Source organism: Stegastes partitus, unplaced genomic scaffold, assembly GCF_000690725.1.
Source record: "Stegastes partitus isolate 25-593 unplaced genomic scaffold, Stegastes_partitus-1.0.2 Scaffold649, whole genome shotgun sequence".
NCBI lineage: Eukaryota > Metazoa > Chordata > Actinopteri > Pomacentridae > Stegastes > Stegastes partitus.
The window spans coordinates 182001-198739 of record NW_007578380.1 but is presented as its reverse complement, the minus strand read 5'-3'; the positions used below and the strand labels follow the sequence as shown (position 1 = coordinate 198739).

Genomic DNA, 16739 nt, shown 5'->3' with positions numbered 1-16739 from the left:
ATATATAGATATATATATAAACATGTGCCAAGCTACTCAAAACCACCTCTGCGTTAGTTCCTGTTGCAGTAGGTGTCTTCAGGACCATATTGTACCACAGTTACACACAAACACACACACACAGATCCACAGGGTGAAAACAACACCAGCCACGCTGTCGCAGCCGGTAATTATTGTGAGATCTGTGAATGCTGCAGTGCTGCTAAAAATGGGTCCTAACCACAAAAAACTGTCACTATCCCTCAGCGCACATGAGAAGCAGGCAAGTGTACAACCACAGCAAATGTCAAAGTCAAACCCAAAAAGTTGCTTGGTGAACTGTGATGGTTATTTAGGAACCACTTTTCCACCTTTCAGCTTTTTTTTCTCTTCAAAAAAAAAGTTAACTGCTTGTGTTTCGTCTCCACGTTTGCAGATCTCAGCACTTCCTCCAATGAATAAAAGGTCACTACTGTCTAAAGAAATCACTGTATGCTCTTTATCTAAAACCAGATGAAGACCTGTCAAGGAGCGAAGCGAACCTGAACAAGCCACACAACAAATAAATCAAACCTCCGCATGCTCCCGTTCTCCACACAAGAGCAAAATGAACTCTCATTTTGAACCAAGGACCAACCGATAAAAGTGGACGCGAGTGCGAACCTTTTACATTGATGGCTGGAGAGATGAAGGAGGTCATCCACTTCTGAACCCTGCTTCGCTGAATGAATAAAAACTGTTAGATGGAGTTGAAAGCTCTTTAGAAAAGCCGGACCTCTCACTGTTGTGTTACACGTTCTGACACACGGCTGAAGTGGAATCTCCAAACTGAGGAAACAGTCGTTGGTTTAAAAAAAGCATTTAATTAACTGTAGAGAATCACTAGTCCTGTAGAACCAAGATTTGAAGAATTTATTTCTATCAGCTACTAGAACAATGTTGCAAAAAGCATTAAAGTATTAAAAATACAGCTTATTTTAAAGCATGAGGCTGCTTTATAGGTTACTGTGACCAAATGGCGTCATTCAGCTCGATGTTCTTCATGAATCGTGAATAAAATTCCACTTGAACTCTTGTTTTAAGCGAAATCCAGCAGCTGAACTTTCCCTGCAGTCTCAAACCTGTCACCATGAAAGTCTCCTTTCACGTGCAGCCATCCTCATTTCCATTCCACTTCATTGTGGAGAATCTGAGCTTCAGACAATTATCCTGCACAGTATTATTGATGCTACACCTCCTCAGTGAGGTATTTTTCTCAAGTTTGCCGACAATAATGTGCTGAAATAGATGGAATATCCCATGTTTTAAAGCTTTACACCACCAGCATGGTCACAGAGCCTTCATTTCCTCCCTGTTTTCGCTGGTGCTGCACACTGACTGTTGTCAGGAACACCTGGATGCTCTCGTTGACTTTCACTATGAATTCCCACCGGACATTTCCTCACATCAAAGGGGACAAACGGTTGTGAAGCCCTTCAGGTTCAAGGACTGGCAGAAGCTAAGGGAGTCACTCTGACTGTCCCGAACTTCACCGGGAATGGCACCTTGACAACAAGGCAGGGATCCATGAAAGAATCGTCACGCTGGCTCAGTGTTTCATAATAAACCAGGCAGTCTGTTGCTTTGGCATTTTCCTTCCAGATCTTTGCACACATGTGAAAGACGGGGATTTTCCATCTCACACCAGTTTAGAAAAAAAAATAAAAATATGGCACAGACGGGCTGAAATCTGTAGCCACGAATGTCCCTTTTCAGAAATGTCAGAAATCAGTTGTATCTCAAGTGATACACCACACATTCCTTAAAAAGTTTCACTTCTCACAACTGACTTTTTCCCTCTTCAAAGCAGTCAGCAACAATCTTGTCACTGCTTCGACCTCGTGATCCGTTTCCAAATGATGCAAGATCTACAGTATCTGATACTTGGTGTCAGAGACGCCGTGTGCAGACAAATAAAGTAATGAAGGACCAGTCAGACTCCCTCCCTCTCCACAACTACAGATAGCTCATTTAAAAAGTTACTCATTTACAAAGGTTAACACTGGTGTTATTCTGCACTTCACTCATTCTCAACAAATCCCTTGAAAATACCAACAACTAGTGTGGAGCAAAGAGAAGACAACCGTGTCTCTAAATGCCACATTTCCATAAAGTTTCCAACACATTTTTACACTGCACTGTTTTTCATCACTCAACTAAACTCTTAGCAGAAATGTAAATTCTCTTTTTTTCTGATTTTTAATTAAAATTTAGGCTACATTTGGATGAAAACTGGAAGATTGTTCCATTTCTTTATAATCACACTCAGGACTGTATTGAACCCAATAAAATCCACCAACAGTGGCGGATTTAGTCTTCAAGGGAAAACAATCTGCATGTTTTCCCTTGAAGACTAAATCCGCCACTGTGCACTAAATGCACTCTACCTGCTGGTCTTATTAGCCTAAATGACTTATAAATAAACATACAAGCTAATATTTGCAGCACATGAAATCATTTTAACCTGGTTATTATATATTGAAATGATAAGCACAGACCGGGAGCAGGCCAGCGTACATCTGCTCATATTCATTTGATTTCAGAAAATACAACTAGTGATCCAGCAGAAGAACTACTGAGGAATATATTACAAACAAGTTAGCTGCTGTTTTTAAATGATATGTTGATTGTTGAACTCTGGTATTCAAACTGCTGCTTGCAAAGTTTAAACTCGACTATTTGGTCATCTGTATGAACAAAATCCAGCCACACTAATAACTTTGTTGACATGACGTCAGTTAGTTTGGACCTAATAAAAAACTTTACATAAAGCATAAGATGCCTTAAACCTGCATTCTGTATAGTGACCAGCAGGGGGCAACTCCTCCATACAGTCCAACTGTATAGAAGTCTATGAGAAAATGACCCAGCTTCTCATTTGATTTGTTACCTCAGTAAACATTTTCCTGATGAGTTTATGGTTTCAATTGCTAGTTTCTAGTCTCCTGCAATACAGCCTAATGCTAATTTTGTGAATTGTGCTCATAAGATGATAAAGCAGAGTGTGTTTTAGGGCTAGTTTGCGATTGACAGTTCGCCAGCAAATTGCTGTGCATAGTGTCCTCAAGTTCTCAGTCACATTCACCCCTGACTTGTCTCCAATTTGAAAATGCCAAGCTGGTGATGGCCAAATTCGAAACTTGGGGCTTTGAGATGGTAGCCTACAAACCAATAGGCGATGAGTCACTATGTCCATCTTTTATGTATCATATATAGCGCTGACTCCAGTTAAATGCTAAAAAAGTTACACCAAGCAGTCTCCATAAGGTTGGACAATGTCAAAGTTATGAAGTCTGTTCCTTCTGTTTCTAAAAATATGCATTACGCCCGGAAAAGGCTTTTGATGGAGCACTTTTGAAAGTAACACTAGCAATTGTTAAACGAATGAGAATTTGGTTGGATGAGAGCAAAGTGACCAACCAATCAACATGGAGACTGACATGGAACCTGATTATTCTTGTGTAAAGAAACGTATTGATGAATTTCCAGGAACTCATTTGATAAATAATCATCAGAAACTGTTTTGTTGGCAGAATTTCCCTTCACAGCATTCAGTTAGGAGACAGTTCTCACCCCGCTGTAATAAGATAACTGCAACAAAGACAAATAACAAATATCTTGACCGTTGCATCATTTGTTGCAGGTAATTATACAGCAGTGTCACAATTAACTCAATAATAACAAATTACAGTATTCCGCTCTACAAATTACTAACAGCCGGATCTTTGACTGGTATTTTTAGTAACTCTGCAGCACTGGGTGAAGCCAGTAACACCATTATCCCCACTGTGCATAATAAGGAGGCTAAACTGTAAATCAAACAAATGTAGCAGAATCTATCAGAGTGTCTGAGTCCACAGAATGATTATCAATGACAATGGGAACATACAACAACATTTGTCCTCGTCCTCCCTCCAATTATCCCCATCAGCCTTTCTGACAGCAGCACGCCGAGTCGCTGAATGGCCTAATCTCTCTTCACAAATTAGCTCTGTCTCTCATCTCCTCTTCCCAAATGTAAGCTATGCCCTTAAATGTCACATGGTAACACTGCCTATTCATAACCATTATCTCAGGGCCTTTGATAATGGAGCGGAACAGGGGGCCGAGAAGCAAAAAGCGAATAAAGACACTGGGAAATGTAAAACGGGGGGGGTGAAAACAAGCGATGCGGTTCGATCTCAGAGTCAGAGCCCTGAGCTATCAGAGCCATTGATTGGCTCATGTAATTCTGCTCTGATTTGGCTTGGCCAATCAATGGGCTGCAAACTGACTTCCTGCAACTGTGCAGCCATTAGACTGGCGGTGAAAAATCCCATAGTTTCTTCTGTTCCTGGAAATATTCCGTTTACTCCCAACTGCACCTCTATGACAGGACAACTGCTGCTCTGTTATTGCATCGGTCACTGTACGAGCCATTTTCTGTCTTGGTGGATCATTTCAGGGTCTGCATCGACCGGCTGAACACAAAAGACTGTGTAAACTTGTAAGTGATATGGAGGATTTACAGAAATAAAGTTGTTTCAAATTCTCAAACTCTGGTCTGTTATTATGTGAGAGTGGCCACTTTTGTGTAAACTACTGACAATTGCTTTAGTAGATGACAAAAAAAAACACTTGAACACTTGTATTTCACATTTAAATACTTGAAAAAAATGTTAATTTCACGTTAACCTCCTATACAGTTCGACCTGCCATCGAGCTTGAAAGCCATTTATTAGAGGTAGAAGTGATGAAAACCAAAAGAATGATCTGATTTTCAACTTTCTGGTGGTCCATGAACTACTTATCTGCGACATGCCATTTAATCAGGGAACCAAATCTGAACCTAAAATCGTGATATTTCCCCAAAATCTCTTAATTCTGCATGTTTCATTGAAAACTTGGCCAAAATACAGCTTTTTCAGCATAAAACTATAAAGAGTTGAATGCTCCTGTGTGCTACTGTGAAGCCATTAGTGACTCAGCTGCTACTAGCAGTCACCTGACAAGAATCCATAACTTTTTGGCCGAACTGCAGGCTGTGTATGGAAACAAATTAAAAATGTAAGTAGGAAAATATCTACTGCATGTAGAGCCACCATTTCTTTTTTTTTTCTACCATTGGGAACACTTGTGGACACTTAGAAAAATGTTGGACATTTTGTACAAGGTTTTTCAATTTTTGTTTTTTCTTTTTTAATAATTATGGTTTTATATCTGTGTACAGCACAAAAACGTACTGTTTTCATAGAGGTGCGGGACTTTCTATTGCGGTTAAAAAAAAAAAAAGATCCCACAGTGAAAAATAAAAAAAATATAAATGAAAGAATGCTCAGAAATATTCTGGGGTTCAGAGGGTTAAAGGTGGAGTCAGATATTCTTATCCAATGCACTTCATGTCTAATGTTAACAGTAAATGGGGTAACAGATGAATCGACTTGGACTACGGCTTCACAAATGGTTATTTTCGTTTTATATGCTGATTATTTTCAATAATTGATTAGTTGTTTCATCTTTAAAATGTCAGAAAATGAAAAGTGTTTGATTAGTGTTTCCCTAAGAAGATGCTCTCAAGTGTCCACAAAAGAAAAATCTTTAGAGGAGGGAAGAAAACCGAAAATATAAGAAGCTACAATTAAAAAAATGTAGACTTTTGTTTCTTGACTCAAACCGATTAAAGTCAGTTATCAAATTAGATGAGGATTAATTCAACAGCTGACAACTAATCGATCCATCTGCAGCTCAGCCTGATCGACGCTCTTCCAGCTGCAGAGAAAAGGGGGCAGACACATGCTAACTATGCAAACATGCAAACTGAATAAACAAACAATCTCCCTGCACAATCTCAGGCTCCACCTTTAATATTCATGCTTTTCCCCACAGTCCACTTGAAAAGCATTGAGGGTGTCAGCTGTACATTAATGTATGTATGCATCACCCTGCAGTTGTTTAATTGCGTATCTTATATTCATTTCTTGTGCTCATAACCTACTTTTTCTCGCATTATTCTATCTGCTGCTGGCACAGCTCATTTCCCCACAGAGATCAATACAGCGTCATCTACTGTAATTTCATCTTGGAGGCCATTAATAGGCAACACGTCACGGATACATCAGTTTTAGCTAGAAAAGCTGAATATAATGTTACCGATGCTGTTTGTTTGCGGGCAGAGATTAGATGTTACTCGATTTAATGTGATACAGCTGAAAGTGTACCTACTGCGCAGAGCGATGGAGGCGAAGATATCGCATGAGATGAAAGGGACAAAATTACTACGCGCTGCTGAAACTGTATCTCAGTTCAATCTGAACAAACAGATGTATTTAAGATATATTTTGTTTTTAATCAAAGTCAGTGAACTTCATTATCTCTACATGTGCAGTACAGACAGAGAAGTTGAAATGCTGTTTCTCAGAGTCCCACAGATGTGTGTGTGTATATATATATATATATATATATATATAGACACACATATACATATAAAATGTAAAATACAATGCAAATAGTGCAAGTGTGCAAAATTGTATCTGTAGCAGCATATTGGGAGAAACCAGAAAGACCTAATTTTTTACATTTATATTTGTTTTCATTTTGTACTGTTCTAGGAGAACAGAATTTTGTTATTTTATGTATGCTAAACTAATCTCAAATTCTTGAATATTTCTGTTCAGTCGTACGTGTATTTCTGTCGATAATGTTTGGAGCGAACACCTACAAGAAGAGGCACAACATGCTTGGAAAACCTGACGAACAACACAAAGAGGAAGAATGAGAACGGTTTCTTCAGTATCAAAATGATTTCAAGCAACGGTTAACTGTACATCAATGGGTTTATGACAAATAGGAGCCACTTATCGATAATTTGCAAAATTATAAAGGTGCAAATTTCCCAAAATGTGACCGTAAAGCCCCCTGGTATAGTTTAAATACTTACCGGAATCACAAGCTAGCTAAAGGAGAATACGTTGAGTCTTTTCAAATTACTTCACTTTCTTAATATGATCACAGAATGCTAAAAAAGTCTCTGATCATCTCACAGAAACACAGTTCACCCTCAATTACCACACAAACATAAAAGCACATCATTCTCTGCCTAATTTAGCCATTGATTTTTTTTTTTTAAACACCAGATCACACCACAGATAGCAAAGACATCAGGCTGCAGTGTTTTATGGTCTTTGCGGGAAACTCCCACCGCCCTGCACACACACACACACACACACACACACACACACACACACAGAGAGAGAGAGATAAATATACATGCCCACACTCGGACGAGAGCGAAAAAGAAGGAAAGAAAGAAGATGTTTCCTCAGGGATCATCACTAAAAATCACTGCCCGCTACTGTTCACAGATCTAACCACGGCAGCGAGTGTGTGATTGTTGTTCATCTGTGTGTGTGTGTGTGTTTGTGTGTGCAGCTTCTGTCCCCTTTGGCGTGTGTGGTTTTGCTCAGATCAGATGTGAAACAACAGCGACAGTTACTATGCAGCAGACGAACACTGAGCAGTTTGCAAGGAGACATACAACCTAAATATGTGTCGTTTTTTTTTTTTGGGGATGATGTTTGTCATGTAAATATAATTCAACCAGATTATTTACATCATTAGTGCAGCTTCAGTAAAACTCTTATTTATCGCTTTTTTAAAGGACTTTAGTGTTAAACCTGAGAGGTATGACAAACTGCTTCTTTAGGCACAAATTGTAAGCTCTTCCGGGACTTTATCGGAATGAGAACTTGCACGATTTTGACAGTTGACCGACAGCTTTCAGGAGATTTGCTGCAAAACGTCCAGTCACTACTAACTGCTCACTGAGTGTATGAGTTAGGATTTTCTGTGACCATCAAAGACTAGAATCTGCTTCATCCAATGGAAACAGTTCGTTAGTGCGCTGTCCAGTCTTACAGTATTTCATATTTTTCCAAAACACTGTCCAGAATTCAAAAATTGCACAATTTGCTGCACAAAAAACTTGTATTTTCCGTTTTATCACGATCGAAACCCAAACACAAGAGGAAGACCGGACTTACAGGCGTTGGTGACGGCGAAGCTGTTGGCCGTCTCGATATTGTCCACGTGAGGCACCAGGTTGAACGGGGCTTCTGAGGCGTTCGGGCTGGTGTTGTGCAGGAAGATCGCCAGACGGAAGGCAGTGTACTCCTGATCAGTGTTTCTGATGAACAGGCCGCCTGGACAGAGGGAGGAGAAGGTTTAACCTCATTACAAACAGTTCCGTTATCACTGATTATAGCACAGAAACATGAGCCAAGTGGAGTTAGCCAGAAAACCACTGAAACAGTTTCACCACTGCCTGCACATCCTCACGAGTTTAGTGCAAGTAAAGAGAAGAAGAGAGCCAAAGGAAACAGTCATTTATTAGTGCATGTCATCATATGTGTGTTTAACCAGATTCAGTGCCCACGTGGTCAGAGTAGCTGCTCAGCTGCACTGTCATGAATTACTGTAAAAAATGCAGCCAAATTCTAACAGGAGTGTTTGGTTTTTCTAAAATACAGTTTTAAAATGGAAAACATCAAAAACCAAAAAGACACAAATAGTACAATGAGACAACATGACAAACACAAGACACAAAACCACAGAAAGGAGACAAAGCGATCTCAAAAAGAAACAAAACGTTAACAAGACAAAACAACAAAACAAAAACGAGATACAAAATGGACACAAATGACACAAGTGACACACAAAAGTAAAATGACACAAAATGACAATAACGAGACACAAAATCACGCAATTGAGATCCAAACTGAAAAAAAAACAAGACAAGACGACACACATGAGAGACAAAACAAGAAAAATGAGACACAAAACGATGCAGACAATTAAGGCAACAACAAAAAATGGCACAAACAAAATGGAAAAAACCAAAATATGACACACAGGACACAGGCGTAACAAATGAGACACAAAAAGACAAAAAACTAAACATGAAATGACACCAACAAGACACAAAGTGACACACTGAATGAAAAATAAGTCACAACATGACGAACATGAGACATGAAAGGGGACAAAACTGTCTCAATTTGACAAACAAAACGTCCCAAACAAGACAAAAGAAAAATGAGAAATAAAATGACATAAAGAAGAGACAAAACAACAAAAAGAAGACACAAAATGACACAAACGAGACACAAAACAGCAAAATATGGGACAAACGACACTGGCGAGGTACAAAAACAAACAGAGACACAATAAGGACAAAAACAAGACACAAAAGGAGGGAAAAAAAGATTTAAAAAATGAATAAATAAATGGCACAAAACAACACAAATGAGACACAAAACTACAGGAAATGTTGATCGCAGTGGCAGAACAATGTAAATACAGTATATAACTGGACAGTCTAGTTACAGTAATAACCAGTAAACCTCGTGTTCTGCTGTATAATACTGTTATTAACTATTAATTATACAGTAATTTCCTGTTTGAGTAAATTACAACTGTAACAATGTTAAAAACACAAAAAAACAGTAAAGTACAGTCAACCACAGATGCCTGTATTTTACTGTGATTTTACAGGAAAATGTGTTTCAGTGTGTGAAGGTTTCAGTGGGGAGAATGAGAGCAGAGGATTTATTTACATTTTGTGTGAAGAAGGACTTCAAATTTCAGATCACAGTTAAATTAAACTCCTCCTGCTGCGCTGACAGATGCCTGGAGCTTCCTCATGGGTCTGATGGGAGTGGAGGCAGCGGACTAATATGGACTCCAAACCAACGAGCAAAATATGTAGGGTTTTTTTCCCTTTAAAAGTGGCTAACGTGAGTGTTTTCTGCTCCGACCCACTTTTAACAGGGTTACAACCATGTGGTGACACCTGAGCAAGTTTCATTCACTGAAATAAAGAATTTGCATGTTGGGACTCAAAGGTGCTCCGAGCTAAATGCTTGTGTCTACATACTAACATGCTCATTTTGTCAATGCAACACCGCTGACATTCAAGTGCACAGATTTCCATTTTTTACTGTAAACTTCCACTCCCCTACATTTCACAGAGGGACATTGTACTTTCTACCCTACAAGTTACATAGAAAATGAAGACTTTGCACAACAAGCCTTTGGAATACAACAACTAGTTTCCAACCTTTTTGGCTTCTGTCTTTCAAAAAGCAAAGTGTATTCAAACTCATTATTTAAATCTTTATAATTTGTTAACATCTCCATCAAATACTGACGTTTTCCCCTAAACTTCTTACATAGTTTCCTTTCAATAATGATTCAGTGTCTCATCGAAAATCAGAGACTAGAGAAAAAAGTCTAAAGTCTGAAAACAGATTTTTGTATTGGAGCTTTGTTTTTTTCTTCTTCTTCTTCTTCTTCTTCTTTCTTCTTTTCTTTCGTGATCATGTTAGGAGACCTCAGATTTACGAATTTAAAGCTAGATATAAAGTTGTTCAAACCTGCAGCAGCTAGAACAGTTTTGCTCGAAGCTCTACATAAAAACACCAGGATCACAAAGTTAGAATTATTGCTGCATAGATTCTTCGCGCAACTCGATCACTACTCAACTTCACCGTTTGCATGAATTAGTTCAAGATGAAAACTCTTCACAGTATTTCTGTTGCAAACTTGAATTAGCCAACTATGACACCGCAACATCAATCCTTCAGTATCAAGGCAGAAATCATCCCGTCGACTCATTCGGTCCACAGGATCAAGTCTTGTTAAGTTCAGAGTCAAGTACAGAACCCTTCAGATTCAGTCAACAAGCAACATACTGACCACAAAGATAAAAAACTAAAGCTGTGATAGTTAAACCACAACAACACAGCTACCAGGCAGATTTGTGTGACAAATTAACTGGTTTGCTTCATACTCTCCCAATGACATGCTGTCTACTTTAACTAGCTAGCCGCTAACATCAGACGTTTTTTTTCAACCTCAGTAGATTTTGATAGAGGTTTTTAAAGTAACTGGAGGATATCAGAATCAGCTTCTTTATCTCCTCTGAGTAACTCTGGACACACACTTCTCCAAACACATTCTGATGTTGTGAACATTTAACTCCAGTGGCTGATTACCTGTTTTCATTTTTCATTGTCTTTGTCTCCAAATATCGTGAAACTTTGTCAGTTCCAGTTGAGATGAAAGAATAATTGCAACTTGAAAACAATTTCTGAAGACTTCTCTCAACTTTTCTCTGACAGATGGTCAACACTTTGTTTCTTTCTATCTTCTTAAAGGATTTTTGGGTGGTTGGCAAGCAGCTGGTTTTGTCTGGTTCTTCTTCTGCTCTGTTTATTACAGGTAACAAAGCCTACATCGCTACCTTCTGATGACACTATGCAGCCTAGTTTATGCACAGTTGATGAAAACAAAATTTTTTCGCAACACAAGTCCACCTCATATTCACGTGATATATGGAAACACGCTTATAGAGATCTGTAAGTAATGTTAGCGCAATAGTTGTGGAGACATTTCATTCTGAACTTAAACTGTCAACCAAGATAATTGGAACGTAAGATGTTCACCAATGTTAGTAGAACTCTTCCTCTGGGGATCACGACTATGTGTACCAAAGCTTGTGTCAATCTATCTCGTAGATGTCACGATATTTTACTTTAGAACTGGAAATTTTTAACTTGCTTGTGACGCTGGAGAAAAGATCCTGATGATTCATCCTCTGGGGACCATGAATCTGCACCAAATGTCGCGCAATCTATTAAGTCAATGTTGAGATATTTCACTGTGTGAGAAAAAATTCTGACCTAGAGGAAAAAGTGCCAAAAGACAGCAAGAAACAACCTCAGGGGATCATGAATGTGTGTGCTATATTTCATGACTTTAGAAATGGACTGACTGGCATCATGGTTCCTTGACCCATGCTGCTAGCTTACCTAAAACTACCTGGTTATATTTAAGGTTGCATGAAGCATTTGAGCAAACAGTTAATAGTGTTTTTAAGATCAGCCTTTGTGTGGCGTTTTTAAAGCTTTCACTTGTGTTTTAACAGTTTTAGTAGTTCTGATCAGTGAGGAACTTCTGTCAGATCAGAATTTGTCAAAACAGAGTAGACGATGTTTAAAATGTAATCAAAGGACAACATTGTTTTGTTAATTCACATTATGAACATCCTATGGCTGAAAACACTGCTGCAGTCTAGCTGCTTCCCAGTGGAGCCTAAAGAGCCTTCTTTCGGTCTGTTAAACATGCAAAATCATCTTTGTCTCATATTAATACAAGCAGAGTAGATGATAATATTCACCAAATATCTCTCTGCTCTTCATTCAGCTTTTAATGCAATAGCAGCTCCAGTATCATAAATCAGTTTGGCATGAGAGATAAGATTTTAGCTCTGCGTTTGTATTTCTGTCCGTTCGCATTACAGCCCCGCTCATATACCAAGATCTTGACTAAGCCATTCATGGCTGTGCAAATGTCAGTGGTGTTTTAGGTTAGAAGCAGTTTGTTTCACATTTCAAAATCTAACCCAAGGCTATATTTCTTAGGATGAGACAGTGTAAATGTCATTCAAAAGCAAAATGCCAGAGTGTTCTTTTTATGGCTGACCTCTTTAAAGGTAAACTTTAGAATATTTTAGTCCTTTATGAAGCCCGGTCATGTAAATCCTGTTTGGTTTCACCTCATTTCGACTCACGTTTGCTCTCAAATGTTCACAGGTGCTGTTTATTCCTGATTTCTAAAAAAAGAAAAGGTGTGAATATTTCATACACCATGGCCACAAATTAGTAGGAATGCCCTTTGCACATCTGAATCAAATGCTGACCTAAATCCCACTTATTTAGACTTGTGACTTTCTCCTCCATCTAGATGTAACACAAAATTAGATCCAGTACAAAACTACACACTTTCGGGGTTTTGAAGTCTCACAGATGCCATATGGTTTTGTCAAAAAAAAAAAAGACTCTAGTGGCTCCATCGTGCCTGTTTGTTTGTGGCCTCGTTGCCAACTGGAATATCCGACCGATGACATCTGATCAACAGCTCTTTTAATTTACACCTTCCTCCTCCTACCTACTGCTTATCAGATACCGTGTCCTGCTCAGATCTCAATGCGCAGATCTGACAAATGCGGTTCACCCCGGGTCGGAAAGAGGAAAAACTCTCGGGGGTCTGTATAGCAAGTGAGGTGAGATCATGTGACAGATGGAAACAGCTGATGGCATCTGCAGGCTACCTCTTCAGTGGCTTTGCAAACTAGGCTAACATTACTTATACAGCAGCTTCAGGTGACCTTTCAGTGGGTTTTTTTTCCCCTAAGAACAGCCTGTACAAATTGCATTTACACAAACGTACTCCTTTGTCAAAGGAGAGCTGAGGCGCAGGTTTGTTTTCGGTGCTGTTTTCTTGTCTGTCTGCAAGATTATGCTGAAAAATGATCCAATTTCTTGTTAGTGGAGAACTTGGACAACTCTACATACTGGCTCTATTTAACTGCTTACATATTTAATTAGTTTACGTCTTCTATCTGCTTTGTGTACACTGTCTGCAGCTCAACCAAAAAGTCCTAGAATTTTTGTCTTGTGACTGTTGCTGTGTCACTAACATCTTTACAGTTGTGCTGAGGACAAAAAGTTTTTAGTTTTTTCGAGAATCTGGTTGGAGCAAAAGGTTTGTTTGTGTCAATTTTTTAAAATGAGACATAGAATAAAGTAGTTTTGATGGAATATCTTGGTTTTAGGCTGAGATTTGGTTAAGGAACAGCACATCACAAGCTCAAGGACCATTGGAAAGTTGAAAATCGAACAGTTTTTTCAGCTTTCACAGTTTCCAGCCCTGAAAAATAGTGTAAATTTGGTGTTTTTTTTAAACAAATGCTGTTCAAACCCACCAGCAGGTTTTGGGATTCAGGTAGTTAAAACTGCAAGACAGAACTTTGGCCTTGGTGGAGAACTGCACTCTCCTAGTGCTCATTGAGTTTGAGACTTGTAGTAACTGAGCCAAACCACTTCCTGAAGTTGTTTGACTTTATTACAGTGCCTCCGTTCACACCTGCATTAACTTGTGTTCACACACACACACAAAAACAGCCCCCTTTAATGGTATATATAACAGGAAATTTTCTCAAACCTCTGAGTTCACAAGTTTGTTTGCAGACATTTTCAGAAATACCAGAGGCCATGTAAGTTCAACTTCCAGTGAACGCTAAATTTACATATTGTCATTTTAGTCATGAAGAGTTTCTCTTACGATTTTTATAATGTCGGAGAAACGTGTTGATATTCACAAATGCCTCATCTTTTTATCATCTCTGAATTTCCTACATTGCGTTACCTGTTCATTAGCATGCTAAATGGTTAGTCTCCAGGTCTAGATGCTGGTAGTGGACTCCATGTTGCACCTGTCCAGCAACCGTGTTCACACAACTAACAAACAAAGCTAAATGCCAAGCACTCAGTGTACACAACTTCCCGCGTTATAGCAACAAGCTCAGGAGTTCCATTTGAAAGCAGCATTCTTCTTTATCCAAATAAGACACCCAGATACAGATTCAGAGTCCTAATTCAGCTCTAAATGGAGTCTGAACATGTAATGGGACTAGTCTCCTTAAGTCCAAGAATCTGGCGACATCAGTTTAACCTCTGCAGAGTCACAGTCTTATGAGAGTTCACACCCACACACCAGCTCAGATGATGAGAGGATCATCGAAACAGTTTCAAGATTGCTCAGAGACAACTTAGAAATTATTAGAGAACCCTAAAAGATGTTTAAATGTTGCTTGGAATTCTATAACTCATGGTTCCCTTGCTTTGAGGATGTGCAGAATGTACTTTTGGCTGAAATGAATAAACTTCCCATCAAACATGTGCCCTCCATCCCTCCATGCAGTGCATGCTGGGAGTGGCTGCAGCCCCACCGCGGCCCTGCAAGGAAATACAACTGTTCAAAAAATTAATAGAAAATGAGATTTACAAATCTTCTCTATACTGATGTGAGAATTCAGCTGTGCGGCATGTTTGCGTACTTGTTTCCATGTTGCATGCATACGTGCACATTAAACGTCCCACTGCTAATAAGTGTTGATTCTTCACTGACAATTATTTGAAACTGACAAGTGTTGATTGGGGAGATGTTTGCCCTCTCTGAGGAGCCGCTGGAGCTCCGCAGTGGGTGCTCAAAACTAGAAAACGTTAAATGAAGTCTGGCGGGTGAGGAAACGCTGGCATAGTGTGGATTTTTACACTCCCAGAGGTCAGCTCGGCCCGAGATGTGAAATATGATGACACAGGGATTACATCAACACCATTTCCCATAATTGCCGGCAAGCTAAATGATAATGAGAAGCAGTTATAGTTTTAAAGAAGTATCAGGAGACGGTGCACGAAACAGCTGAGAAACTGTGCACCAGTTTTGCTTAAATCATCAGCAAATTACTACTCAAACGTTTGCCTCGATGGCACAGCAGCAGGTTCAAACCCCCCACCCAGCTCACTTCCACAGGGTGCTATTCTGTAACAGACCCTGACCTCTGACCTCCCTGGGGGCCCTGGTGGATCCCAGTATCACGCTGATATAAGAGGACAAGGAGAATCATTTGAGCAGCTTGTCATTTTCCATCAGCCTGAGTGGCTCTGATGTGCCTCAACTCCGCTAGGAGCAGTGGAGGGTGAACCCACAAAAAGTCAGTGTAAGCTAATGTTAATTCTACAATGCATGAACACAGAAGCAGAATTTTTGTTTTTACAGGAAAGCAGATGAATGACAGCTTATCTGATGATTGATTGGAGGTCACAGTTTTTGCCTTTCTTCCAATCGCCCAATTCCCTGCCTTCAAGTCAATCTGCCTGCTGGTGGAATGAAAGCTATGAATCCATCGGCTTTAATCCCTCCCACAACAAACACAGTTAAGTTGTTAAACGGAAACATGGAGATGTTTAATTAAGAAAAAAAAAGAGGAGAAACGGTGCAGCTGGGAGGCCTGTGGGACTGTGGCAGGGGTTTATTGCAGCGCCAGGACCGGGGTCTGCGAGAGTGTTAACAGCAGTCATTGCACAGGCAGCCTGCATAGGGAATACACACCACACACACACACACACACACACACACACACTTTGCTGCTCTGATCTGCTGCAGTGGCGGAGTGCACCGGGATACACGCTCCAGCCCGCAGATACAAAGCGCATTAGGTGTGTGTTAAAACATGAGGTGCAGGAGCCCGTGTGCGTAAAGACGAATAAACACGAAGGACGGTGGAAGAAATTCCCACTTTGAGTAGTGCTGAGGTGTTAAACGGCAGGACCGAGGCAGCAGACAGGACGTCCACACATCCATTCACATGATTTATTCTCTGGGTAGATGGAACAGAAACACTCACCGATCTGAACGCTGCTCGGGAAAGCTCCCATCGTCAGTCCCCAAAAGCCAGAGAACATCAACAGAATCCAATCGCGGGAAGAAATCCTCATTTTGTTTCGGTTATAAACTGATGAGAGACATCGAGCAGGTTTAATTAACACCCCCGGGGCAAAGCAACATCACAAGGTGGAGGGGGAAAAAAACAAAGAGATTTTTTTTTTTCTTTTTACAAAAATAATGATAATAGTAATAAACGCCGGTTAAATATCCATGTCTGCTTTGAATGGCTTTTTCTCTTGGAGATCCCCCCGCAGTGCCGCTCGTTTGTACCGTCAAACTGCGTCCGTCCGTCCGGCGCTGGAGATTTTGCGCACAACACCACCAAGATGAGGAGGGAGAGAGGAGAGAGGAGAGAGGAGGGAGGGGGGGCATCAGCCAGCGGCGGCCAGTGCGTC

The 16739-nt window shown here is 39.9% G+C and overlaps 1 protein-coding gene across 3 annotated transcripts in view; it reads right to left on the bottom strand.

Annotated features, from left to right (window-relative positions):
* The window catches only part of LOC103363285 (glutamate receptor 4), a 174177-nt gene extending 157783 nt beyond the window's left edge, over nt 1-16394 (bottom strand). For all 3 annotated transcript variants that reach the window (XM_008289968.1, XM_008289969.1, XM_008289970.1), the window contains exons 1-2: nt 16304-16394; nt 8037-8195 (exon numbers count right to left, since the gene is read on the bottom strand). In XM_008289968.1, coding sequence (XP_008288190.1) covers nt 8037-8195; nt 16304-16394 — 250 coding nt within the window. The remainder of the gene's footprint in view (nt 1-8036; nt 8196-16303) is intronic.
* Nucleotides 16395-16739: the final 345 nt, after the last annotated feature.